This window comes from Suricata suricatta, chromosome 8 (assembly GCF_006229205.1).
Source record: "Suricata suricatta isolate VVHF042 chromosome 8, meerkat_22Aug2017_6uvM2_HiC, whole genome shotgun sequence".
In the NCBI taxonomy this organism is placed as follows: domain Eukaryota; kingdom Metazoa; phylum Chordata; class Mammalia; order Carnivora; family Herpestidae; genus Suricata; species Suricata suricatta.
Window position 1 is genome coordinate 120,982,778 of NC_043707.1, and position 26,211 is coordinate 121,008,988.

General features: G+C 44.4%; 2 protein-coding genes, 3 long non-coding RNA genes and 2 other non-coding genes across 21 annotated transcripts in view; 2 read left to right on the top strand and 5 right to left on the bottom strand.

Moving 5' to 3' along the window:
• The window catches only part of RCC1 (regulator of chromosome condensation 1), a 25,852-nt gene extending 15,780 nt beyond the window's left edge, over window positions 1-10,072 (bottom strand). For 3 of the 6 annotated variants that reach the window (XM_029947748.1, XM_029947749.1, XM_029947744.1), the window contains exons 1-2: window positions 10,035-10,072; window positions 1,517-1,650 (exon numbers count right to left, since the gene is read on the bottom strand). The gene's annotated coding sequence lies outside the window, so the exon portion shown is untranslated. Of the gene's footprint in view, window positions 1-123; window positions 214-1,516; window positions 1,651-10,034 lie in introns of those variants that run through there. The other 3 variants (XM_029947747.1, XM_029947746.1, XM_029947745.1) reach the window with 3 other exon arrangements.
• Window positions 10,073-10,216: 144 nt separating this feature from the next.
• Window positions 10,217-11,217, top strand: LOC115298698. Its single transcript, XR_003911834.1, has 2 exons — window positions 10,217-10,304; window positions 10,975-11,217. It is a non-coding gene; the product is annotated as an uncharacterized LOC115298698 (long non-coding RNA).
• Window positions 10,542-12,781, bottom strand: LOC115298697. The gene is made up of 3 exons (XR_003911833.1): window positions 12,673-12,781; window positions 11,618-11,651; window positions 10,542-10,908 (listed from the first exon to the last, which is right to left on the bottom strand). It is a non-coding gene; the product is annotated as an uncharacterized LOC115298697 (long non-coding RNA).
• Window positions 10,983-11,187, bottom strand: LOC115300556. The gene has a single exon (XR_003912721.1). It is a non-coding gene; the product is annotated as a small nucleolar RNA SNORA73 family (small nucleolar RNA).
• LOC115300555 lies at window positions 11,759-11,963 on the bottom strand. Its single transcript, XR_003912720.1, has one exon. It is a non-coding gene; the product is annotated as a small nucleolar RNA SNORA73 family (small nucleolar RNA).
• A 6,013-nt stretch (window positions 12,782-18,794) lies between the features above and the next one.
• MED18 (mediator complex subunit 18) overlaps window positions 18,795-26,211 on the bottom strand; it is a 123,224-nt gene continuing 115,807 nt past the window's right edge. For all 10 annotated transcript variants that reach the window (XM_029949943.1, XM_029949944.1, XM_029949942.1 and 7 more), the window contains 4 exons: window positions 25,992-26,053; window positions 24,564-24,701; window positions 23,896-23,972; window positions 18,795-20,965 (listed from right to left, as the gene is read on the bottom strand). In XM_029949943.1, the coding sequence (XP_029805803.1) occupies window positions 20,950-20,965; window positions 23,896-23,972; window positions 24,564-24,701; window positions 25,992-26,053 (293 nt within the window). In that variant the 3' untranslated portion in view covers window positions 18,795-20,949. The remainder of the gene's footprint in view (window positions 20,966-23,895; window positions 23,973-24,563; window positions 24,702-25,991; window positions 26,054-26,211) is intronic.
• On the top strand, window positions 19,484-24,497 carry LOC115300282. The gene is made up of 3 exons (XR_003912583.1): window positions 19,484-19,620; window positions 20,322-20,411; window positions 24,344-24,497. It is a non-coding gene; the product is annotated as an uncharacterized LOC115300282 (long non-coding RNA).

Below are 26,211 nucleotides of genomic sequence, written 5' to 3' on the forward strand. Positions count from 1 at the left end.
TGCCGACACGAGCGAGCGGGCAACGGCCCCGGCCTGCCAGGGCTCCGGCTGTGGCCGCCCGGCGTGCCGCCCTCCGCCCGGCCCCTCCGTCCCGACCCCCCGCCCGTGACGGGCGCGACCTACCTCACAGCAGGTCCGCCACCAGCAACTCCTCTGCTCGCCTGCCCGGCCGCGAACTGCCCCAGAGCATGCGCTCTGCAGGCCTCCGGCCCCGACCCCGGGCCAGAAAGGAAAACAAAGAGCCCGGCGCCCCCTGGCGGCCGCCCCAGGAAGTGCAAGTGGCACGCTCGGGCCAGAGCGCTTCTGACCGGGTTCTCTCCCGCCCTGGCCCCGGGGAAAATTAGGGGTGTATTTTGGAGATTCCAAATCCGGACCAGTGGACTGACAACCAGAGACCACTAGAAACCTGGGTTTATTTGGGAAAATCTTGTGGGGCAGGGACTGTACGAAGAAGACACCAATACTGCTTTCAAAAAGGTCTCCGTCCGAGAAAGATGAGAAGAAATCAGACCATTAACAACTAACTACACAGGGCCATGACATGGGTAGGCACAGGGGCATCTGGCTCAGTCTGGGGCTTAAGAAAGACTTTCCAAAGTAAGGCTAAGAGGGCAGAGCATCTAGGACGCATCCCTTGTGATCACAGGGGGCGATGAGAGAGTAGAGCAGTTGTGAGAAAATGCCAAGGTGTGACTAGAGCAGAGGGTGCCTGTGGGAGTGAGCGGAGAAGACGGGAGAGTGAGGGTCAGATCATGATGCAGGGCCTCGCGAATCTAAGGAGTACAGCTTCTCTCCTGAGGCAGTGAATGGGAGTGACATGAGCAGAGTTTTGTTTTATTTTTTAATGTTTTATTTATTTTTGAGAGAGAGAGAGAGAGAGAGAGAGATTGACAGCATGAGTAGGGGAGGATCAGAGAGAGAGACACAGAATCTGAAGATAGACGCCAGGCTCTGAGCTATCTGTCAGCACATAGCCTGACGTGGGGACTCGAACCCACGAATCACGAGATCATGACCTGAGCCGAAGCCGGACACTCAACCAACTGAGCCACCCAGGTGCCCCAGCAGAGTTTTGTTTTAGAGCAAAATGGAGAATGGACTTGAGAGAAGAGGAAACTGAGATTGGGGGCAGCGAGAGAAGTGAAGATCAGCTAAGAAAGAAGATGAGGCTGTGAATTGGGGTGGGGAGCCGGAGATGGAAAATAGGCACCAAACTGACTACACTTTCTTGTAATACACTCCTTCTTCAGGATGGATCCAAACAATTCAGGATTCCAGATGTTCCCTGAGGTGACCTCTCAGGCCCTTTGATTGTGTCTGGAGAGTGTCTGAGATAGGGCAGGTCTGGGGACCTCTGCAGAGGGTATTTTCTCCATGTCATGTTGATTCTGACTCCGAGGGTCATTCAATCATACCTGAACTCTAGATGGCTACTTTGGGTGAGTATTTACCAGCTGAATTTCTCCTACTATGCAGAGCCCACCCCAAAATACTCCCCATCTTCAGGGTCTCTTACCTCTCCAAGTTTTCCTCTGCCTCCATCATGGACGCCTCCTTTAGATGATATACTGTGCAGTTTCTCCAAGTTTTAACCCTGGATGTTTGATCTTTCTCCGCAGTCTTCTTCCAAGATCTTACTCATTCACATGGCTTAATGTAATTATAAAAATGATTATTATCGCCCATTTTGTAAAACTCTTTACTTTGTTAACTACAAAAACACATCCACCCTTGTCTATGAGTTCATTTGTTCCTTAAAAAACCTCATGATAGTTGGAAAATGAGAAAAATGAGGTTCAAAGGTGAGCAAGTTCTCTGGGGTCAGCACACAAGTGAGAGAAGGGACCAGAGCTCTTGTTGAGGCAGAGCCATCACCTCCCAACAGAGAGGGCAGTCCATCTGGTCTGGTTCCGACCTCCATCCTAAGTTTCAGCTCTCTGTCTCTTCCCAAGAGACCCACACCTAAAATAAAACATGTTTCATGGGGATCTAGATTCCCCCCCCCACTTTATCCTTACAGTCAAGATGAAGGTTCTCTGAGAAGTAAAGATTCAGTCCCTAACTTCTTTTCTGATTCTTCCCTCTTCTCTTCATGTTTTGTTTCCGCCCCTCTGGTCTCAAGCACCACCCTCCTGGCCTCTGCTCCTGCCTCACATCTCTTTCCGTCCATTTTGTCCCACCTAGATCCCCATTAGTCTCCCTAAATCGTGTCTCTGAGAACTTGCCCTGTTTACAAATCTTTAAAGGCTCAGGCATGTCTTGGGTGCTGTCCTTGGAGCCCCAGGGTTGACTTCCCACTCTGTCCTTAGCCTCTGCGCTGTTCTCTGAAGGTGCCCGTGTTCATCTCACCTTCTCACCTTTATCGGGGCTGTTTCCGCTACCAAGTGTGTTTCTTCCTGCCTTGCTGAGCTCTTGATATAACTTAAGGCTCAGTTCAGGCCCCATCTCTGTGAAGACTTCCTAGACCCCACTTCTCTTTTCCTATTCTGAACCCAAATATTAATTTTAATTATTTTTCGCATTCTATCATTATTTTACTTATTGAACACAAACCATAATAAGAATGATCAATTCAACCTGGCAAAGAACTGGCTCAAATGACAGAAGTGAAGGACATTGAAAGTTATTATAAGTGTATTCCATATGCATAAAAGTTAAGTAGAGCTATGGAAGATATAAAAAGACCCAAAGTGAATCTCTTGACATTACCTAAGATTGCAAATACATGGATGTGATTAACAGTAGATTGGATATTGTGGAAACAATGATTAGTATATTAAGGGCACAGCAATAGAAAGTATCCAAAATGAAACACAGAGAAAAAGGAATTTTAAAAAATTGAAAATATGCAAATGCAAACAGGTGCAGCCACTCTGGAAAACAGTATGGAAGTTCCTCAAAAAATTAAAAATAGAACTACCCTACAACCCAGCAATTGTACTACCAGGTATTTCTCCAAGGGATACAGGTGTACTCTTTCAAAGGGGCACATGCACCGCAATGTTTATTTTATTTTTTATTTTATTTTATTTTTTTATGGAGCCAAGAAAGCCTTTATTGGGATCTGTGATTCCTGGGCAACGTTCCGGGACTCCGGGAGTGGGGAGTCAGGGAAGTCGCTGCAATGTTTATAGTAGTACTATCGGGGCACCTGGGTGGCTCAGTTGGTTGAGCATCTGACTTTGGTTCAGTTCTGATCTCATGGTCTGTGGGTTCGAGCCCCACATTGGGCTCTGTGCTGATGGCTCAGAGCCTTGAGCCTGCTTCAGATTCTGTCTCCCTCTCTTTGCCCCTCCCCTGCTCATGCTCTATATCTGTCTCTCAAGAATAAATAAACATTAAAAAATTTTATAGTAGCACTATAGACAATAGACAAAATATGGAAAGAACCCAAATGTCCATCGATGGATGAATGGATAAAGAAGATGGGGAATATATAAACAATGGATTGTTACTCTGCAATCAAAAAGAATGAAATCTTCCCATTTGCAACTATGTGGATGGAACTAGAGGGTATTATGTTAAGTGAAATCAGTCGGAGAAAGACAAATATCATATGACTTCACTCATATGAGGGCTTGAAGATACAAAACAGATGAGCATAAGGGAAGGGAAGCAAAAATAATACAAGAACAGGGAGGAGGTTAAAGCATAAGAGACTCTTAAATATAGAAAACAAGCAGAGGGTTACTGGAGGGGTTGTGGGATGGGGGTTGGGCTATGTGGGTGAGGGGCTTAATGAATCTACTCCTGAAATCATTGTTGCACCATATGCTAACTGACTTGGATATAAATTAAAAAATAAATTATTAATTAAAAAAATTTAAAATAGCATTAGTGAGATATGGAATAACTTTAAATGGCCAAATATACAGTTAAGCAAGGAGGATATGGGGAAAATATATGGAGAAATGACAGCTTAAAATGTAAACTATAAACTTACAGATCTATTTATTTTTTAAATGTTTTATTTATTTTTGAAACAGAGACAGAGCATGAGAGGGGGAGGGGCAGAGAGAGAGGGAGACACAGAATCTGAAGCAGGCTCCAGGCTCTGAGCTGTCAGCACAGAGCCTGACATGGGGCTGGAACCCATGAACGTGAGATCATGACCTGAGCCGAAGTCAGAGGCTTAACCAACTGAGCTACCCAGGTGCCCCAAAACTTACAGATTTATGATAGTTGTTTTTAAATGTTTATTTATTTTGAGTGAGCACATGAGGGAGGGGCAGAGAAAGAGAGAGGGAGAGAGCGAATCCCAAGCAGGCTCTGCACTGACAGCGCAGTGGAACTCAGTCTCATGGACTGTGAGATCATGACCTGAGCTAAAATCAAGAATTGGAGGCTTAACCAATTCAGCCACTCAGGTGTCCCATGATAGTTTTCTATGTCAACTTGGCTAGGCTGTGATGCCCAGCAATTTGGTTAAATGCCGGTCTAGATGTTGTTGTGATGGTATTTTTAAGATATGAGAACTTTTTTCACAGCATTGTGTCAGAAAAAATGCATGATATAACTTCAATCCTTTTTAATTTATTAGGCATTGTTTTGTGGTATGTATGTATGTGGTATAGTATATGATCTATTCTGAAGCACTTGAAAAGAATGTGTATTCAGCTGTTTTAAAATGGAATGTTCTAGGGGTGCCTGGGTGGCTCAGTCAGTTAAGCATCTGACTTCAGCTCAGGTCATGATCTCACAGTTCGTGGGCTAGAGCCCCACATTGGGCTCTGTGCTGACAGCTCAGAGTCTGGAGCTGCTTTGGATTCTGTGTCTCCTCTCTCTGTCCTTCATTTGCTCATACTCTGTGTCTATCTCTTTCTCTCAAAAATAAATAAAACAGTAAAAAAAATTATAATGGAATGTTCTGAATGTATCTGTCAACTTCATCTAATCCATTGCGTTATTCAAAGCCATTATTTTTTTGTTTATGTTCTGTTTAGATGGTCTGTTTTTTGATGTAAGCGGGGTGTTAAAATCCCCTAGTATTATTGCATTATTATTGGTTAGTTCCTTTATGTTTATTATTAACTATTGTATGTATTTGAGTGCTTTAATGTTGGGTACATAAATATTTACAATTATTATATCTCCTTGTTGGATTGTCCCCTTTATTATATAATGTCCTTCTTTGTCTTTTGTTTTAGTCTTTGTTTTAAAATCTATTTTATCTTATATAATTATTGCTCCCCTGACTTTCTTTTTACATTCATTTGAATAATAAATACTTCTCCATCCCCTTACTTCCAAACTGCATGTATCTTGTAAGAGTCACCTTGGGAGTCACCTTGGCATGGCGACCGAGCGGCCATTTTGCTGTGGGCTGGAAAAACACCGTGCACCGACGACCCCCACCCCTCACCTGCAGACCTGGAATGTTCCGCTCCAGTTTGAAAACAGCTAATCATGAAGCCCCACCTTCCCATCACCCTGACAGAGGAGGCAACCTATCCCATCCCGCCACGTCCCTAAAGTGCCCTTATTTGGTGGTCTGCCCTCCCAGAACCAGACCGGAACCCCTCACCCATAAAACACCTCGACTCTACCGTACCAGACGTGACTTCCCTGACTCTCCACTCCCTGAGTCACGGAACCTCGCCCGGGAATTGCAGATCCCAATAAAGGCCTTCTTGGCTCCATAAAAAAAAAAGATATGAGAACTTTTTAATCAGTAGCCTTTAAGGAAAGCAGACTACCTCCCATGACGTGGGTGTGCTTTATCCAATCAGCTGAAGGCCTTCCAAGAAGGAACTCTGGCAAGACTGCATGTAGGCTCAAGACTGCAACACCAACTCTCACTGGAATTTCTAGCCTGCCAAAGTGCCCTACAGATTTCAGACTCGGCAGCCCCCACAACTACCTGTGCCAATTCTTTAAAATAAGTCTCTATCTATCCGTTTACACACACACATCCTGTTGGTTCTGTTTCTCTGGAGAACTGTAACCAACACAAAATCCAAGAAGCTCAAGTAACTCCAAGCACAAGTAACAAGATACATCAAAATCAAATTGCTTAAAACCAATGATAGAACATCTTAAAAGCGGTCAGAAAAAGACATGTTATATACAAAGAAATGAGTCAAGGATATAATGTAACATGTTACATGCACAGGAACAAAGACAAAGATACAATGCAAACAAGAGGACAATGGAGCACCATCTCTATATAGCACTCCAGGAGGGGCGCCTGGATGGCTCAATCTGTTGAGCGTCCAACTATTGGTATGGGTTTAGGTTGTCGCGATCTCACAGTTTGTGGGTTCAAGACCCCTGCTGGGGTCCCCACCCGACCCCGTCAAATCCCCACCCATTAAGAACCCCTCCCAGTTGAGCCCTGCTTGGGATTCTCTCTCTGCCCCCGCCTCCAGCTCTCTCTCTCTCCCTCATCTCTCTCAAAATAAATAAACTTAAAAAAAAGCTTTTTAAAATAAAAATTTTAAAAGTACTCCAGCAAAAGTATATAAGGTATATCCAGCAAAAACACCTTTCAAAAATGAAGGTGAAAATAAGGTATTTTCAGACATATGAAAGCTTAAAGAATTCATCACCAGTAGAACCATTGTAAAAAAAAATGTTAAAAGAAGACCTTTGGGCGTGTCTGGGTGATTTAGTTGGCTAAATGTCTCAAAATAAATAAACTTTACTTAAAAAAATTTTTTTTTATGTTTCTTATTTATTTTTGAGAGATAGAGACAGCACAAGCAGGGGAGGGTCAGAGAGAGAGGGAGACACAGAATCCGAAGCAGGCTCCAGGCTCTGAGCTAGCTGTTAGCCCCAACGCAGGGCTTGAACCCATGAACCGTGAGATCATGACCTGAGCCGAAGTCGGATGCTTAACTGACTGAGCCACCCAGGTGCCCCCAAATAAATAAATTTTTAAAAATATAAAAGAAGACCTTTGGGCAGAAGGAGTGATACCAGATGAGAATCTGCATCTACACAAAGCAATGAAGAGCACTGGAAAATACCTTATTTCACCTTCAGTTTTGAAAGATTTTTTTTCTTAAAACTTTTTTATTTTTTTTAATGACTGTTTTGAGAGAGAGAAAGACAGAGCATGATCAGGGTAGGGGAAGAGAGAGAGGGAGACACAGAATCTGAAGTAGGATCCAGGCTCTGAGCTGTAGGCACGCACGAACCGTGAGATCATGACTGGAGTCGAAGTCAGACGCTTAACCGACAGAACCATCCAGGTGCCCCTAAAAATGAATACACTTTTAAATTGCCTATAGATAAAAGAATTCAAAAAGGAATTTGAAAGTACTTTGAGCTCAATTAAAATGAAAACATAACATACCAGAAGTTGTGGGATTTTTGGGAGAAACTTATAGCACTAAATGCCTATATGAAAAAAAATCACTCAGCTTCTACCTTAAGAAACAGGGGAAAGCAAATTATACCTAATCAGAAGAAAACAATTTTTAAAAAAGCAGAAATCAATGAAACAGAACAGAGAAAAACAACAAAATAACTGAGCTCATGTAAGGATGCAGGTCTGAAACTGACTCCAAGAAACAATAGAAGGGCACACATTGCCCAAGGCAAAAGGGACCACCCGTGTAACATTCTAAGGGCAGGCCTAAAGATGGAGGCTAAGACTAGTCACGCCCTACCTGAGGGTCCTGGGCCCACTCTGTGATTGGTCAATACTCTAAATGTTGTGATTGGGTCCCACCAAAAGTAACAAATACTCTAGGCAATGTGAATGATTAAACCTGCTGTCAATAATACTGTATAATAATGATTGGATCACTGTATTTCCTATAACTCCCCAAACTCATAAAAGCCCTACCCTGCCTTTGTTCCGGGCTCACTCCACGTGGACCAAGTCTGTGAGCCCGAGTTTAGGCTGGCCGGGCCTAAATTCGTAATAAAGCCCTTTGCTTTTGCATGCGTGATTTGGTCTCCCAGGTAATCTCTGGTTTTAGGGGGCGATATTAAAATCTGGGTATAACACTCACAAATATGGTGCTGTTCTTGAGTATCCAGCTAGACGGACATTAGTTTGAAAATAATCACATCAAAATGCTAATTATCATGATGAAATGCTCATGGTGCTGATGTGTATGAGAAAGGGAAGAGTTCAGAGCCAAGGTGGCTCTGTCAGTTGCTTGTAGGACTGTCAAAATCCACGCATGATTTCGCAGTTGTAGTCTGGAGCCTGCCTTGGGCACTGCACTGAGCCTGAAGCCTACTTGGGGGTTCTCTCGCCTCTCCCCCTCATGTGCGCTCATGCTCTCTCCCTCAAAATAAATGAGTTCAGGTTCTAGAGACAAAGACCTTCAAGTTTCACTGTGTGGCCTTGAGCAAATGATATAACCTTGATCTTGATCGTCTTCCTTTTCTATAACATGGATTTAATAAAATTTCCTGCATTGCATAGGGCTCTTGTTAAGGATTTAAAAATGCCTAGTGTATAGCAAATCCTCCTCAAATTTCAGGTACTATCATTAAGATGTGGGTCCCATCCATTAGAGCGAAAAGACATACAGAGATAGAAGAAAGGACGGTAAGAGGGAGGCATGGTTGGGGAAGGGCTTTTACTCCCCAAGAAACTACCCATTTCCACTTTATTTTCCAATGCTGAGTAGCACTAGACACAGGGGTATGTAATTAATTACAACTGAAACTGAGGTTTTAGGATTTAGTGGTTACTGTATTAGCTTAAAACCAAGTGGTTTAAACCAGGTGAAAATAGTAGTTTTTGAGGCATGATAGAATACAGGTTGGGAATAGGTTCTTCAGTTGCTTTGCTCAGATGCATGTTCTGCCACTCACTGGCTGTATAACTTGGGCAAATTCCTCATATATTCCAATCTCAGTTTTCCTCATCTGCAAAATGGGCACAAAGGGTACCTGCTTTACAGAGGCACATTAAATACATGTTCATCACTATGGTGCCTTGTTCAAAACTAGAAATCTAAGTTTATCATATTATGGTTTTGGAGTTAGTTTCTAATCCTGGTTCCTCTCCTTACTAGTTAGATGATTTGGGGCAAGTTATTAATCCCTTAAGCTCTCTTGGAAAGACAGGGTTGGTTCTGAGATAAGCCTAGTTTAGTAGTAGATAAATAATGCATCCCCGGTTGTTTGCTGTAGAAGTTAAGACTTAAGAAGATCATTGCACTTTTAAGAGACTGCAAGCTTTTAACAAATATTAACTCATTTAATCCTCACTAAAACCCCAAGAGGTAGGTACTTTTATCATCCATGGATGAGAAAATTGAGGCAGAGGTTAAATTGATTGCCCAGTAACACGAACACCAATTGGTGATATTAGGATTCGAACCAATCCTGTCTTGAAAACAAATGGCTAGTATTACCTACTTGCAGAAAAATCCAGACCCTGTTTGGAAAAAGCCCCCGGGCAGGTAGGTTACCAGCAAAATACAGGCAGAATGGACTGGGGTTAGAAAACTTGCTAACAGCTTTGCTTCAGCTACTTTGGACATGGAGGAAAATGCACTCATTTCCAGCCCAGGTTACCCAGCTCTATCCTGAGAATTTGTACCAAAAAACTGAATTCCCTGGTTGTAGAGAAAAAATGTTTCATTTCATTGAACACCTGCTGTACAGACTACGAATGATCCCAAAGATGAGAGTTTTGGTCATACAGGCTCCCTCCCTGCAAGCGTGCCAGAGTGAATAGTTGTAGAGGCTGCTTCCTAGGTGTGGGCTTAGGCAATCAGCCTCAGAGTTGTGATCGATGTGGGCCAAAATGCTTAGAACAGCGGCTGGCAGAGGTAAGCGCTGAACACTTGTTCAGAGAGGACCCCTTTGGAGATGTTTTCCTTACAAATAAACCCAGCAAGCTCTCCCAGATTCTTCCACCCGATCATGGTTAACTGCCTCCAATTCTACCCTCAGGTCTCAAAGGAGTGAAGCAGTCTGGAGTTTGGGCTATGATATAATCCAATCACCCAATCCCCTTAGGCATGACCTTGATGGCTGCTAAATTGGCAGAAGGATGTTCCAGTCACCCTCCCCACAGTTATGTTCGCTTAGCTCCTCCACCCAAGATCTCTGACTCTTACCTTCTAGATGGTTCCCTGCTAATGCCCATTCTTCAGGGCCTGGACTACTCTATAATGCTGACAGCCAGCGCAGGAGGCTGACAAGGTTTCCATTGTGACTCAGCCTCACAGCACACAAGCAGGATGACAATTTGCTCAGGCCCAGGCACGCTACTAGGAACAATGGCAGTAGAGGCTTTGCTAGCTTACCAGCGGTGGGATTTTACCATTTACACCCAATCATGTATTTGCCAAAGCCAGCTTGCCTGTACTACACAGTGGCAAATTTAAGTAAGGTTTGGTCTATCAGTAACCCAGATCTCATGCCTAGTGGCCAACCCTGGTTAGTTTTACCTAAATCCGTTAGGTGCCCTGAGCATTACCCACCTTTGAATGCAACCAGGAAAACTCTTACCTACACACTAGGGAACTGAAAGGAACCAACACATTTCCCCCCAAGTAAACAAGTGCCAAGACACACAAGAGCAAGGCCTTGTCAGGTTTCCACATAAAAAGGAGCCACACAAATATGCAGATTAGTCACCTTTATTGTAATCCATAAATACATCAGAAACACACGTATCAGGGTGCCTCAGACTCTTGATTTCCGCTCAGGTCATGATCTCAGTTGAGGCTGTGTGGACAGGGGTGGAGCCTGTTTGGGATTCTCTATCCATCCTTCCCACACACTTGCTCTCTCAAACTTAAAATCCCTACTGTTCCTCAATTTTCTCCAAAGGGTAGTTTTAAATAGGAGTCCTATGTGCTCAAGACTCTAAACCTCCACACTTAACTCACAAAAAGAGCATCTGTCACCCACTTTTCCAACTCTCCCTGCCAAGTAAAGTACCCCAAGGTGTCAACTGCCCATGTTAGGTGAGGCTCCTCTTCGATCCTGAATAGAAACAAAGAAAGAGGATCAGACTCCTGTTCAGGTTCTCACTAAAAATCTTCCTTTTAGTTTTCATCAGATGTTTCCTGCATGGTTTGTCTCCTCAGTCATCATCCACAGGACTCTGAGAAGCTGTAGGAATATGCAGGCGCAGACGCAAGGCCCGGCTTCATCTCCAACGTCGTGGAAAGGGACTGTACGTCACGGGGCAGAGCCCTATGCTCCCCTACACCACCTGGACAGAGCCCGGGGAGAGTGACCTCCCGGGAGTATCCACGTTGGAATGAATAAACACACCAACCTCAAACCATTCAGGATACTTCATCGCCTCCGTCCTGTATTACACAAGTGAATTGGGAGGACAGCCAGTTTAAAAACCAGTCATGACTACTACCTAGTTCAAGGTTTATCAACTTACTCACTGTCCTAGGAGTATTTAGGTCCATATGCCTGCTTTGTCTCCATTATCACGGAAAGGGCCTGTACCTGAGGCTAAACCCTTGGTTCCCTTAGACAGACTTTGGTTAAGCCATCCAAACTAACAATCTTTCCCCTGGCAAAGCAGAAGCTTTACCCCATCACACACAACCAAAGATGTGAAAATAACTTTTTACTGACCGAAAAGGAACTGGGCTGGAATGAATAAACGCCCAGAGGCAAACAATGGCAAGCCAAAAAACAATTCTTACCCCAAATTCTTTGGCTTACTTACCCCACATCCAATTATCTGGATTCCTGAGCAACCGCTGCAAAACAAAGTAGGCAAGAGCTTAATCCTGTAGAACAGCAGCACACTAAAATCAGATTTTTCTTTCATTTCCAATCAATCTAGCTTCAGTTAGAGGGTGCGGAGAGCTGTTTCCTGCATGGTTTGTCTCCTCAGTCATCGTCCACTGGACTCTGAGAAGCTGTAGGAATATGCAGGCGCAGACGCAAGGCCCGGCTTCATCTCCAACGTCGTGGAAAGGGACTGTACGTCACGGGGCAGAGCCCTATGCTCCCCTACGCCACCTGGACAGAGCCCGGGGAGAGTGACCTCCCGGGAGTATCCACGTTGGTCACTGTAATTTACTTACTTTGCAGACTAAGCTAGAAACAAAATTCCAGCCAGCTGACGACTTCCCCAATCCATCCACTTTGTGGTGAAACCTGAATTCGCAACTGGCAACGAAATTCGAGTTCACGATCGATCAGCAGTCTCGTGCCAGCAATCTAAATAAACTTTCAACCAGATACCCCAAATCGATCTATAAATCCCAATAGGCAATTAGCACTATTGCCAAAGAAATGGTATGTGCAGAGCCGTGAGACAGCAGTTATGGCTCGTATGTATAAACCGATCAGCAGGCGTGAAATCACCCTACATCAAAAATCAAGTGGCAAGATTAATTTTGAAATTAATTCTGGAACTCAGATGGATATAAGAAATAAAAGGTGCTGCATGCAAGTCCATCGCCTCCTAGGAGGCAAGTTAATAAACCGGGCAATGGCCAAGAGGGAGAGGGCGGGCCGCGCTTTAGCTTCCCAGCGTTGGGAGACCGCAGCCCTGAGGGTTTCTGGGGAAGCGCTCCTCCGCTACGGGCAAGACCCGCGGCTCGAAAGACCTCCGCGGCCTACATCCGGCCCAGCCGCGCTGCATGAGTAATTCGCACGGACACCGCTAAGGAGAATCCTTCCAAATAGAAGGAGGTCAACAGGAAAAGCTGGTTGACTGGCCTGGGGTACTAGACGTACAGCTAGACGAAACGGAAGGGTAAGAACACTCACCAAGCCCAAACGACGACGGCGTCCTTTCTCGAAAAGAGCGAGCAACCGCCAAGGCATCTTTATTTATAGCTTCTGAAACGCGCGTAAGTCAACGTATCTCTATTGCGCCTGCGCTGTGCCATGCGCAGTTAGGGAATCGAAAATTCGCTAAGGCTGCTGGGAATCTATTGCAAATAAGGCCCCACCCCTACTTGGCTCTGAGGTTTCTCGCGACAATAGAGCCTTCACGCGCGCGAACCTTGCTGGGGAATGTAAATTACAGAAACCGAGTTTAGATGTAGTCCGGTAAGTATGTGCTGAGCAGCAAATTTACTTCTCTGCAATCAGTTAACGTAGTCTGGAGAATATACAGTTAACTAAACTCTCCAGTAAAAACACCCCACTTTGCAGTAATTGTGTGCAAAATTGAAAAAGCCCTGTGGAGAAATGCAGAATCTCAAAAGTGATTGAATCTGCCCTGTCATATCTGAAATAAACCTGTGATAAATGCGTATAGGTAAGACAAATGCTTCTACAAAAAGCCTCCTATTCACAACAATGGATGTATTTAATACTGGTGAACTGTACACCTAAAAATCATTAAAAAGCTACATTTTACATTAAGTATATTTTAACACGCTCACCTAATATAAAGAAGTAGGCAAGTAAAGAATCCTGAAGATACATAATACATGTGAAATATTGTAAATGTGAGAACTTTTCTTTTTTTCGAGAGCGAGCGAGCAAGAGTGGAGGTAGCAGCGGGAGAGGGAATCAGAATCCTAAACAGGCTCCACAAAGTGGGAGCAAGCTGGGGGATACACCCCCATGACGCTGGGATCAGGACCAGAGCTGAAATCGAGGGTCAGCCCCCCAGCCCACTGGGCCACTAGGCACCTCTATGATAGAATTTTGAAGGTTATGTTAAGCGAATAGATATTAGGTAAATTAACATGGAGACATCACAGCTGGGCTACAATGAGTGGAAACATTTATAGTGTTCTTCCTTTAAGATTTTGTTCTGAAAACCTTACGTGCATTACTTACGGTCACAGCAATTCTAGGACATTAGTATTATTACCTAATTTTTAAGATGTGAAACATGCCTATAGAAATGGTTCTCAAAGCAAAGTTGTCAGACCTGGAGGTCCCTGAGACTCTTTTGGGAGGTCCATGAGTTCAAAACTATTTCACAGTAATATTTAGACTTTCTTTGCCTTTTTCACTGTGTTGACTCTGTACAATAAAGTGAAATGGTAGATAAAACTGCTGGCCCCTTAGTATTTTTTCAGGCCTTGTCACCAAATTACTGGTATCATTGTATTCTTTATCATCATGAATTTACAGTTTAAAAAAAAGTCAGAGGTGGTTGCTAGGGACTTGGGATATGTGGAAAGGGGAGATTATTCAACAGGTACAGAATTTCAGTTTAGCAAGATGAAAAAGTACTACAAATCTGTTATACAGTACCTTGCATATAGGGACTATGGAACTGTATACTTAAAAGTGGTTTAAAAAGGCACACTTTATGTTTTTTATTCAGTTTACTTGTTTTTTTTTGGTAGTAATCTTTACCCCTAATGTGGGCTTGGACTCCTAGAACTCACGACCCCAAGATCATGAATCGTGTGCTCTACAGCCTGAGCCAGACAGGACCACCCCCGCCACTCCCACCCCAACAACCCCCAAAGGCACATTTTATGTTCTGTTTTTTTACCACAATAAAAAATCATATCTATAGCAATTTAAAAACAGCTTCCTCTAAGAATGCTGTTGATGAAGAAATAAAAGCCATTCATTTCATTAATTTTCAACTTTTGAGTATCCCATCTTTTTAATTTTAAAACAACTTTTTATGTTTGTTTTTGAGATAGAGACAGAGCATGAGGGGCAGAGAGAGAGAGGGAGACACAGAATCCAAAGCAGGCTCCAGGCTCTGAGCTGTCTGCACAGAGCCCAACGTGAAGCTCAAACTCACGAGTTGTGAGATTATGACCTGAGCTGAAGTCAGTTGCTTAACCAACTGACCCACCCAAGTGCCCCAAAAAACCCTAGATCTAAAATCTTAGAGTCCTGTTTCTTCTCTGGCCATGTTACCAGTATTCAACTCCCTTTTAATCACTCATTCAACATTATTTATTGGATATGATTTATCTGCTAGGCATTGTGCTAGACAATAATGACTCTGATATGAAACTCTTTTCTTTTTTTAAAACATTTTATTTTTTATTAAGTTTATTTATTTATTTATTTTTGAGAGAGAGAGAGTGCACAGGAGAGGGGCAGAGAGAGAGAGAGGGAGAGAGAGAATCCCAAGCAGGCTCCGCACTTGTGAGTGTGGAGTGCAATATGGGGCTTGATCCTACAACCCTGGGATCGTAACCTGAGCTGAAACCAAGAGTCGGATGCTCCAGTGACTGAGCCACCCAGGTGCCCCAAGATTTTATTTTTATTTTTGTTTTATGTATTTATTTATTAAAAACATTTTTTTAATGTTTTTAATTTATTTTTTGAGAGACAGAGAGAGGCAGTGCGAGCAGGGGAGGGTCAGAGAGAGAGGAAGACACAGAATCCGAAGCAGGCTCCAGGCTCTGAGCTAGCTGCCAGCACAGAGCCTGACGCAGGGCCCGAACCCACGAACTGTGAGATCATGACCTAAGCCGAAGCCAGATGCTTAACCGACTGAGCCACCCAGGTGCCCCTTATTTATTTTTTTAAGATTTTATTTTTAAGTAATCCTTATACCCAAGCACGGCTCAAACTTTATAAAACCCTGAGTCATGAGTTGCAGGCTCTACCAACTGAGCCAGCCAGGCGCTGCCTCCTGAAAGCAAACACTTCCGTCTGTGAGAGCCCACAGTGGGAGAAACAGACATGCCAGCAAATTATATTATCACTTGATGCGTGCTGTATTCTGAGAACACAGAGGACGGAGCAACCAAACAACCTGCTCAACTGCTTAAGGCTAAAGGAATGATCCTAGGAGTTAAAATTTGACCTTAAAATTGAAGGGGTGGAGTATGGATGATGACAGCATTGTAGGCTGAGGAACTAGCAGGAGTCTGGTCTCCTGGGAAGGGAAAGAAGTCAGTCTGATGAGGTAATCTGAAGGGAGATGTGCCTGCACTTTTTATGAAACCAGAAAGTAAGCAAAGGCTGAATTATAAAATACGTTGTAGTCGAGGCCAAAGAGTTTAAATTTTAACTTGCAGGCAGCTAGAGGTCATTAAGTTTTGAGTAAAGGATTGCTGTGACCAGCTTTGCATTTTATTTTATTTTATTTATTAAAAAATTTTTAATGTTTTTTATTTATTTTTGAGACAGAGAGAGAGAGAGCAGGGGAGGGTCAGAGAGAGAGGGGAACACAGAATCTGAAGCAGGCTCCAGGCTCTGAGCTAGCTGTCAGCAGAGAGCCCGACATGGGGCTTGAACCCACAAACTGCAAGATCATGACCTGAGCTGAAGTCGGACGCTCAACCGACTGAGCCACCCAGGCGCCCCTTATTTAATTTTTTAATATTTATTTATTATTGAGAGAGAGAAACAGAGCATGAGTGGGGGATAGGCAGAGAGAGAGGGAGAGACAGAATCTGAAGCAGGCTCCAGGCTCTGAGCTGTCAGCACAGAGCCCGACTTGGGGCTGGAACGCACAGACTGTGGGATCACGACCTGAGCCGAAGTCAGACGCTTAACCGACTGAGCCACCCAGGTGTCCCCCAGCTTTGCATTTTAGAAAGCTAACTCTAGTGGCAATATTGGAGGATAAATTGGAGAGAACACAGGTCATAAAGTCCCATTAAATTCTGGTGACTTTGAACTTGGATGGTAGACAAGGCAAGGGGAGATACAGGAATCAAGATCAAGAGACATTTCTGACGTAGAGAATGCACAGAACTTACTGTCCCACTGGACCTGCAAAATAAGAGGAACTTGCAGATAATACCAAAGTATCCAGCTTGGCTTAGGGAAATAAACATATGGTGGTCTCTAACTCTGATGATTGAGAAATAGGCTGTGAAGGTTGACAGTAAGGTCCATGTTGGAGGTACACAGAAGTTCCCTTGGTTCCATTTGGGTGTATAGATGTCCAAAAAGCAACTGGATGTAGGGTTAGAGTCCAGCACAAAATCTGAGTTGCGGATAAAGATTTAGACGTTGTCAGAGTAAGAGTGGTGGCTGACGTCGCGTTAGGAGAGCAAGGAGAGCGAGAAGACATGAAGACCCAATTAAATGGCAAATGGGGACGAAGCCAGCAGGGCAGAGAAAGCATGGTCAGAGACCTGGGGGCCAGTGGTGTCTGAGAAGCCAAGGAAGGAGTTTGGAGGACTTAGGACACGGCCAAAGCATCAAATGCTGCAGAGTAGTCAGAGACGTGAAGAGGTGAAAACAGAGTTTGGATGTGGCAGTTAACCGAGAAGTTGCTGGTGACCTCAGGCAAAGCCATTTTATTTTGGATTCAGTTTAGATTTTGAGTTGAGTGACTATGGCTTTAGAAATGGAAAACCAGGTATCCTGACCAGAGGTCACAAGCCCATGTCAAGAAGCGTATTCAGTTTACATCCATGTCACTTCTTTTTTGTGTTTTTTAGTTCAACTGCTTGGGCTGTATGGGGATTTTAGGCTGTTTCACATTAGAATAGATTATGTGGAGGGACTGTAGGAAAAGGTGGAGGTAGGCAGTAGGTTTAAGAGGAAATAATCAAGGGAAAATTTTTTTTTTGCAGGGGTGGTGGATAGGAAGAAGATAAACACTGATTGACTGACTGACTGATGAGTGTGTACCTCTTCAGTAACAGATGGGAGGAAAATTGAGGGTGTTTGTCCCTGTCCAATGATCTCTGTGCTTTCTTGGGGGAAGGAATTAATGGTATCCACACAAGAGACAAAGTGGCCCAGGTTGCTGGTGGTTCGTGCCTTACCCTTCATGCCTCCTAGAGCTGAAACTGAAAGGAGCCTTGAAGTGGTGGTTCAGGCTGTGTTTTGGTTTCAGGGCTTGGCTTTCATTTGTTGCACATTCTCACCTTTTGTCCACACACTTCCTACCCCATCCCCTCCCATTCAACATCCGCTGCACTTGCTCTTTCTGAAAATGGTTTTTCAAATTACTGTTTCCAACTGCGGCCCTCCCTCTCCTGGGCACGCTAATCTAAACCCATAAGGACTCCTAAATTCATTCATCATTTCAGCAAACACTGAGCAATGTGCACCTTCCAAACACCCTTCTGGAGACCACGCTTACTGACCTCAAAAGGGCGATGGCAATTTGAGACCTCTTTGGAGCTCTGGCCCCAGTGGGGTTTGGTCTTCGGAAGGCAGTAGAAGGAAAATCTGGGAGCAGGTGGAACCCAAGGAAATGAGCAGTTGTGACTCATTGTTTCTTTGAACTCTTGGTAGAGGGTGGTGTACTAATCAAAGCCAGTCTCTGAAGTGACAAGAAGAAAGTGAGTCATTGATGAGGTCACAGGGATTGAAACTGGGCTGCTTGCCAGAGGAGTACATGAGGTAGGAGGTGTCCTGCTGTGCTGTCAAGTCTATTTACATGTGGTCCACACACAGCAAACCCTTGCAGGGACCACTGACTGGGATGCAGCCGCCTGTCCCCGAATATATGCAAACAGTGATTACCTAATTTGCTTTGACCTTTGGGAAGCAACTTTACCTCCCAGGTTCGTTTTCCCCTTCCCTCCCAAATTAGGGGTGGGATAAACAGGATAAAGGACCTGGTGCCATACCATGGGGTGGTTGTGGTCACTGTTGACTTTTTGTCTCACATGTGCACAGACACATGACTGGCCTTCCCTCTGGCTACACTTAATAATGGTAGTATTATTCCCCCCCCTCATCTACTTCTCATTTAGGTCATCTAGCAGTATTTTAGGTATCATTTATAAAGTAGCTTAAATCTTTTGGAATAAGGTAGAACATTAAAAAGAAAATAAGCACTTCAGGGGCGCCTGGGTAGCTCGGGTCATGATCTCACAGTTTATGAGTTCGAGCCCCGCATCAGGCTCTGTGCTGACAGCTGAGTCTGGAGCCTGTTTTGGAGCCTGTGTCTCCCTTACTCTCTGTCCCCCTCCCCTGCTCACAACCTGTCTCTCTCCCAATCAATCAATTAATCAATAAACAAGTACTTCACACCAGAATAGTATAGTTTGTCTTTTTTTAATTCTAAAATACTTTATAATTAATATTGATAGGAATACTGATATACAACACAATTATTTACTTTACAAGGAGATTCTGTACATCAGGGAAGCATCTTAAAGTACAATACATCAGACTTTTATTTCTTCTTTACATTGTGATTAAGAATTGTTACTTACATAAAAAGGGAACACAAAAAGGACTTGACCCCCAAAGTATCTTGTTTCAAAAGAACATGAATGAGATGAAAGATGAACCAGAATCCTTGGTGGCACATAGAAAGCAGACAAGTAGCTCAGGAAATCAAATCCTGTTTCACATTTGGCACACTGAGGGACAGTGAGGCAGCAGGAGAAGGGCTTGAAAATGTCATCGCAAGCCACAGCAATGCCAGCATAAGCCAGAAGTCTCCAAACCAACAGAGAGGTTAGAAGAAGGCGTGTGCGTGGCCACCTTATACACAGACCTCTCACCGCTGTGTACAACTGTCACCCATCTCCCTGCAGTCACCCCAAATGTAATGAGCTTCCAGGAGCTGTGGCCCCACTCCAGCTCCACAGCCGCAAGGCATCTGACAGTCACCGAGGGACCGGAATACCTCCCCATTTCCTGTACAGAGAGAAGACACTACCTTTTTAAGGTCACCTCAGTCTTTTGTTTTCACTTTATGAATTCTGATTTTTCAGCAAATCTTATATGGACATATGAGGGGGAAACGAGTAAGAATCTAGTGAATGATGAAAACAGAACAGGGACTACAAAAGAAATCGGTGGAACGGCCACAATTTTCTGAACATTCAAGAGGAAAAAGGCCACATTCATCAGGTAAATAGGAACTATTTTTTTTTCTTCCACTTTGCATGGGTAGGAATTAGAGGGAACTGGTGAGGCAGTATGGTTTTCAAAATAAAAAAGAAATGAATTTTGTTTTAGGAAATCATGTTAACATAAATGACAAATACGAAAAGGGGTGGGGCTGAGCCAAGGCCCAGGCACCAAGGACATTGGCTACCGCTTGGCAGAGAAGGGAGGTGGAAGGTGCCAGAGAGAGTCCGCGGGAGGACAGGTGTCTGGAGGGAAGAGGGGGAGTGCGGCTGGGAAGGGCGGACAGCACTGGGCAGGAGGGAGAGCAGTCCTGCCTCCAAAGTCCTCTCCCGGTCCCCGCACCCCGCTTCCCCGGGACCCTGCAGGGACTCTGGCGGGAGGCAGCAGCCGGCCGGCACCCATAGAGTTGCCGGAGAACGCGTTGTCTATTGGTCAGAGTGATTCAGAGTATCATTTGGTGTGACAAAAGTACAACAGCTTATAAAATTTAAGCCATGAGTTAGTTTTGTGCCAAGCTGGCATCCACATAAAGGCCTTTTTTGGTTTTTGTCTTTGTATACAGAAAATATATATGCTTTCTCATTTTCTTAACTCGGAATCTAATTGCAGCTCAGACTGTTCAATAGGCAGGAAAAACAAAAGTTTCCGGCACTTCTTCAAGATCTTTTTTTTTTTTTTTTAATTAAAAAAATAAAAATCAGGATGACTTGTGCCTGAAAGGAACATGTCAGACCCCGAGCTCCCCGCAGGCTGCGCTGCCTGAAGAGGACTTTATTGCTGTGTTACGAGAGGTACAGTGCACTGCTTTCAACTGACGTGCCAGTGTGGTGTGGGGCGTCCCTGGGGTGGGGGCCCCTCTGCCCGAGGGCTGGGGGCCTCCAGAAGGTGTTTCCCACCACCAGTTGGATTTGATGGCTGGGGCCACACAAGGGCCGCTCCCGAGCAGGACAGAGCAGGTAAGGCGAATGGTGCGGACTGTGCCCCGGCACAGGCGGCCTTCTTGGGGCGAGGGTGTGGGTGGCGAGTGACACTTGGAACCGGCGAGTGGCCCAGAGTGTGGGTGGGTGCTGAGGAAGACCCCTCAAGTATGATGCAGTATTAAAAGGTTCAAAAGCACGATGAAGTGTTCAGTTCTGTCTAAGCAGCACATGACCACCATTCCAGTGAAATGCTACATTCATAGAAGTGCTGTTCGCCCCAGAACTGCATCCCCGAGGACTCAATCCTGGCCGTGGCGTGCGGAAGTTCCTTCCGCATCGCTCTGGAGACCGAGGCAGCCAAGCAGCCCTGTTCTGGGGAGGGGTCTAGCTGCTCTCTCAGACTTCAGCATCATGGACGATGGTACCTAAAACAGGAGCAAAAAGGGCAGAGTTACCAGATTCTGCAGATTGCGTGGCTGCGATCATATGGAGTGATGAAATGTTATGCTGCCTAGTTTTCAAAAACTGCCTTTCTGCTACTCTAATTCTGCCGAACTTTTCTTCTTCTCTTTCTCCTTCTTTTTTTAAAGTAATCTCCAGGGGCGCCTGGGTGGCTCAGTCGGTTGAGGGTCTGGCTTCGGCTCAGGTCATGATCTCATGGTTTGTGGGTTTGAGCCCCACATTGGGCTCTGTGCTGACAGCTCAGAGGCTGGAGCCTGCTTCCGATTCTATGTCTCCGTCTCCCTCTGCCCCTCCCCTGCTCGAGCTGTCTCTGTCTCTCAAAAATAAATAAAACTTAAAAAAAAAAAAAATCTCCACACTCAATGTGCGGCTCGAACTCATGACCTCGAGATCAAGAGTCAGATACTCTACCAACTTAGCCAGCAAGGAGTCCTATTTTCCTTAGAACGCTTTCTGGTTCATTTCCCACAACTCCCCTTATCTTTTCTCATAATTTTGTATTTTGAGGCTTTGATTGCCTCCCTGGGCTCTCAGCCTGAATATCCAACTGTCTTCTAGGGATTTCCGCCTCAGCGTGTCACAGGTTTATCAAGCTCAACATACATGTGTTTTCCAGTTTCTTTTCTGTCTGCCTTCGACTTTGCAGACATCAAAAATCCCAAGTTTGAGATCTAAGAGTCACCTGACTACTTTCTTTACTTCATCCCTGGAATCAAGAGATTGCCCAATCTGGTTCTGTGCTTGAAATGGCGTCCAAAGCCTTCTCTCTTGCATTCTCACAAATTACTTCCCTGGTCTGAGCTACCAGCGTGTCCACTGTGACTATTTTAGTTACATACATACATTTATTTATTTAAAGGTTTTAAATTTTTTAGTCATCTCTACACCCAACGTGGGGCTCGAACTCAACGACCCCGAATCTAGAGTCGCACGCTCTTCTGAGCCAGCCAGGCACCCCTGTTTTAGTTACTTCCTGCCTGGTTTTCTTGCTGCTAGCTTCTTCGTCCTGCCCGTCACCTTCCTTCGATCCACCAGAGCCCCACCTGAAACGCTCAGAACTCCCAGTGTCCTGGCAGAAGTCAAAGCTCCTCAGCATGTGACCATAACCCACTGTGTTGGTCTCCTCTTCACCACATGCTCCCATGTGTCCCCTGCTCCAGAGACATTTTCTGTCCCAGAGAGACAGTGTGCACTTGCTCTCCTCCCATCGGATTGTTAATGCCGGTCCCTCTGCTTAGAACACTGCCTGGTGAGGCTGGTTCTGTCCTTCTTGTTCAAATAAATGCTTTCACATGCTGTAAGATCCAGCCCAAGTGGTACCATCTCTGACTCTCTTTTATTGTTGCTCACGATAGTACTTTGTTACTATTATAACAACAGTGAGAATGGCTAACACTGACATAGCTAGGAAATGGTGGAGTTGGGACACAAAACCTGGCCGATTTAGGACCTAGAATGAGGCATTTATCATATTAATTACACTATATATTTAATAATGCACAGGTCTTTTTCCAGACTAGAGCACAGTCTCCTTGCTGGCACACCGGGCTTGTTATCTGAGTTCATATTACCCTGAACAGTGTTATTGCTGTTCAAAAAATGTGCCTTCTCTTCCACACTGAGCATAGAGCCTGCTTAAGATTCTCTCTCCCTCTGCCCCCTCCCTCACTGTGTCGTGCTCTAACAAACAAAATTTGCCTTCTCTACCATCTTAGTTCAGTACAAAAGAATTAGGTAATTAAGAGAACCATTTGCCTGTACTGTGATGGAAAAACCTTTACAATATTTTCCAACTTTGCTTGTTTGCTTTTTTTAATAGCAAACTGTAACTGTCATTGTATCTTCATTTAACCTCTTTTTTTTTTTTTTAGTGTTTATTTATTTAGAGAGGAAGCCTGCAGGGGAGGGGCAGAGAATCGCAAACAGCTCTGTGCCGTCAGTGCAGAGCCCAACATGGGGCTCAAACTCACGAGCCATGAGATCACGACCTGAATCAAAATTGAGAGTCAGACGCTTAACCCAACTGAGTCACCCAGGCACCCCACCTTTTTAAAGTTTATTTTTAGTAATTTGTACGCCCAGTGTGGGGCTTGAACTCATGACCCCAGGATCAAGAGTCACATGCTCTTCTGACTGAGCAGCCAGGCACCCCAGCTTCTTTCTAGAAATGTTCTGAGAGTCACCAACATACTTTCATTGATTCCATCTGTATCCAGCTGATCCTTTAGGTGGGTCCTTAATCACAACAGTAATTCCACATCAAAATACTTCCTGGTTTCTTTCATGAAGACAGCTATCTAAAATGAAGTTTATACACTAAAGTGGTAAGATCAGCAGTGCTAGAAATAACTGAAACCAGAGAGGGGGAGATCTTGTCTAACTTAGCAACAATTTCCTCATCCAACACCTGGGACACGGACGTGCAGGAAGGGAGCGCCCAGGGGCTCCCGCCAGTCATTCCTGTCTCCGGTCTTGGTTCTGCAGCTTACTTAACCTTTTGGGGCCTGTTTCTTTTCTTTTTTTAAGTAAGCTCCACACCCAATGTGGGGCTCAAATTCATGACCCTGAGATCAAGAGTCGCATGCTCAACCAACTGAGCCAGTTAGATGCTCCTGGGCCTGTTTCTTCATCAACAAAATGGGGGTATTAACAAAGCCTGTAGGCTATCGCAAGGATTAAATAATAATAATATGCATTAAATGCCACACTCAGTATAGGCATTTCCTACTGCCTCTTAGTCATCATCCCTGTCTCTAAATGTAGCCTTCTTACAGTCAGCATGCTGTGTCCTCTTAATGATGTCATTAGTCCTTCCTCTCTGAACAACTGTGTTATGTCTGTTTTGTGGTGGAGCTCTACTTAGCTCACAGTATTTGGGTCTTTTGGGTCTTACCGTGTAAAATGTTTGCTTTCTTCATGAACCTCCATCTCTGAGCTTTTAAATTCATTTAATTCTTTCCTTATGGCGGCCTGTGGAGTAGAAACAAACATGTCTTAGTGTCTTCTGTCTGCCATGGTTCAGCAGTGTCATCTGCCATCTATTCTCTCCTGTGCTTATTAACCTCACGAGTCACTGCAACGCGTAGCAGGTGGCCCAGAGGCGAGCCCGGTACACGTCGCCTTCCCCGACACGATTTATCTCATAACGAACCGAGAATCTCTGATTACATCAAGACACTTAGACAGCTTCACAGAGATCTTGTAACTTTTAGAGTTTCCACAGCACGTAAAAATGCTTTTCCTGTTATAAAAGTGAAATACAGGTAACTACTAAAACATACCACCCAAACTCCCTCCAACAGAACATAACCACAAGTAAAATGTGTTTTCTTTCCTTCCAGATTTGTGGACTCTGTGATGGAAAACGAAGGACTTTCTTTTCTTTTGGTTGTGGTGGTGGTGGTGATGGAGTCTAGTATAAAGTTTTGGTTTGTACATCTTGGCATTTTATATTTTGATTAGAAATTTACCATATCAAAAGTAAAAATATTATGTTTTCCCCTTCTAGTTAGTGTCTTACATTCTTCAAATAGAGAGAGACAGAGAGAGACAAACAGGCACCTTGTCGGCAGGGGTCAGTTTGGTCCAAGGTTTGTCAGCTCGCCGGTCATAATCTTGAGCATCTGTTACTTCCACATACTCGTTAAACCTCAGGATCTTCCTGGCAAGTAGTTCGGCCACAGTTGGCCTCTGACTGAGCTGAAAGGAATGGAGCCTCTTAGTTCACTGTGCCTGGGATTAGGCATCAATCATGCATTCAAATCGCCTCTCACCCAGAGCTGCAGCCTTACGCACGCTGGAATTAACCCGGGGGCCTTGAAACACTACGGATCCCTGGGTCCGTCCCCAAGGATTCTGGGTATCAGGAGGTTTGGGTCTGGTTTGTTTTAAAGCTCCTGAACGCTGCGGCTGAGATGGAGAGCCACGGCTATGAACCTGTATAACCAGTACAGCCGGTGCGTGTCAAACGTTAATATGCCTGCAGATCACTTGGGGATCTGGTTACAATGTAGACGTGACTAAGCAGGTCTGAGGTGGGGCCTGCGGTCTGCGTCTCCACAAGCTCCCAGGTGACGCCGCCGCCGCTGGGCTGGGTACGGCGTTTTGGGGCGCAAAGGGGTCAGCGCTATGAACTAACTCCTTATAATACATTAAGAAGTGAATACCTTTACTATGAAAGCAAGATCTAGTGGGCAATATAAAGGGTGAATTTGTAAGTTTTAAGAACTATCTAGAGAGTTCAGGCCAAATCAGAAACTATAGGAGGCGGCAATTATAAACTATTACTGTGGGAAGGGAAAGAAAAAAGGATTAATTTCAGAGCTTAAAAGCTAACACAGGTCTGGGACAGAAAAGATTCTAACCCATTCGATCCAGGACCAGTTGGTGTTTTTCTACTTTTCAGGTATCACTAAGGGTCAGTTCTGTTCCTTCTGGTTAGATAACACCAGTTTGCCTTGCAAAAATGAATGCTACATATTCCTTCTGTTACCATCTCTATTACTTCAACAGGTTTTGGAGTCTACATCAAAATCCCAGGTTTATCAAATAAAAGGTCAGAATTTATGCAAACACTAATGGAGCACCTTGTGCCAGGTGTTTTTAAATAGTAAAAATGGGAAAAAGTGCTTTTTTTAAATGTTTATTTTTGAGAGAGAGAAAGAGAGAGTGTGTGAGCCGGGCAGGAGCAAGAGAGGACCACAGAGGATCCGAAGTGGGCTCTGGGTTGATGGCAGAGAACTTGATGCAGGGCTCAAACTCACCAACTATGAGATCATGACCTGAGCTGAAGTCAGACACTTAACAGACAGAGCCCCCCAGGTGCCCCCCAAAAAATGCTCTTGAAAATGCTGTGTTGTTTTTAGTATCTACAACATGTATCCTATTTTCATAGCAACCTATGGCAATTCAAGTCTAACCAAATAGGTGATTCGAATACAAGATATGCGCTCAGGAGACAGAGGGAAACCGAACAGCGGGGCTACATACCTTTCTAGTAAGACGACGTTTAATCTCTCGTTTTTCTGCCTGCCGATCAGCTTCATTTTTAGCTAAAGTCAACAGTCCAGCACAAAGAATATTACTTCAAAATGGCAATTTGCATATCAAAGTTTTCAGTAATCACATGACAGATATTTCTTATAGGCTCCAAGTCAGAATAAAATACTAACTTTGGGGATGGCCAGTTAAGATCATTTTCTTGTTAACT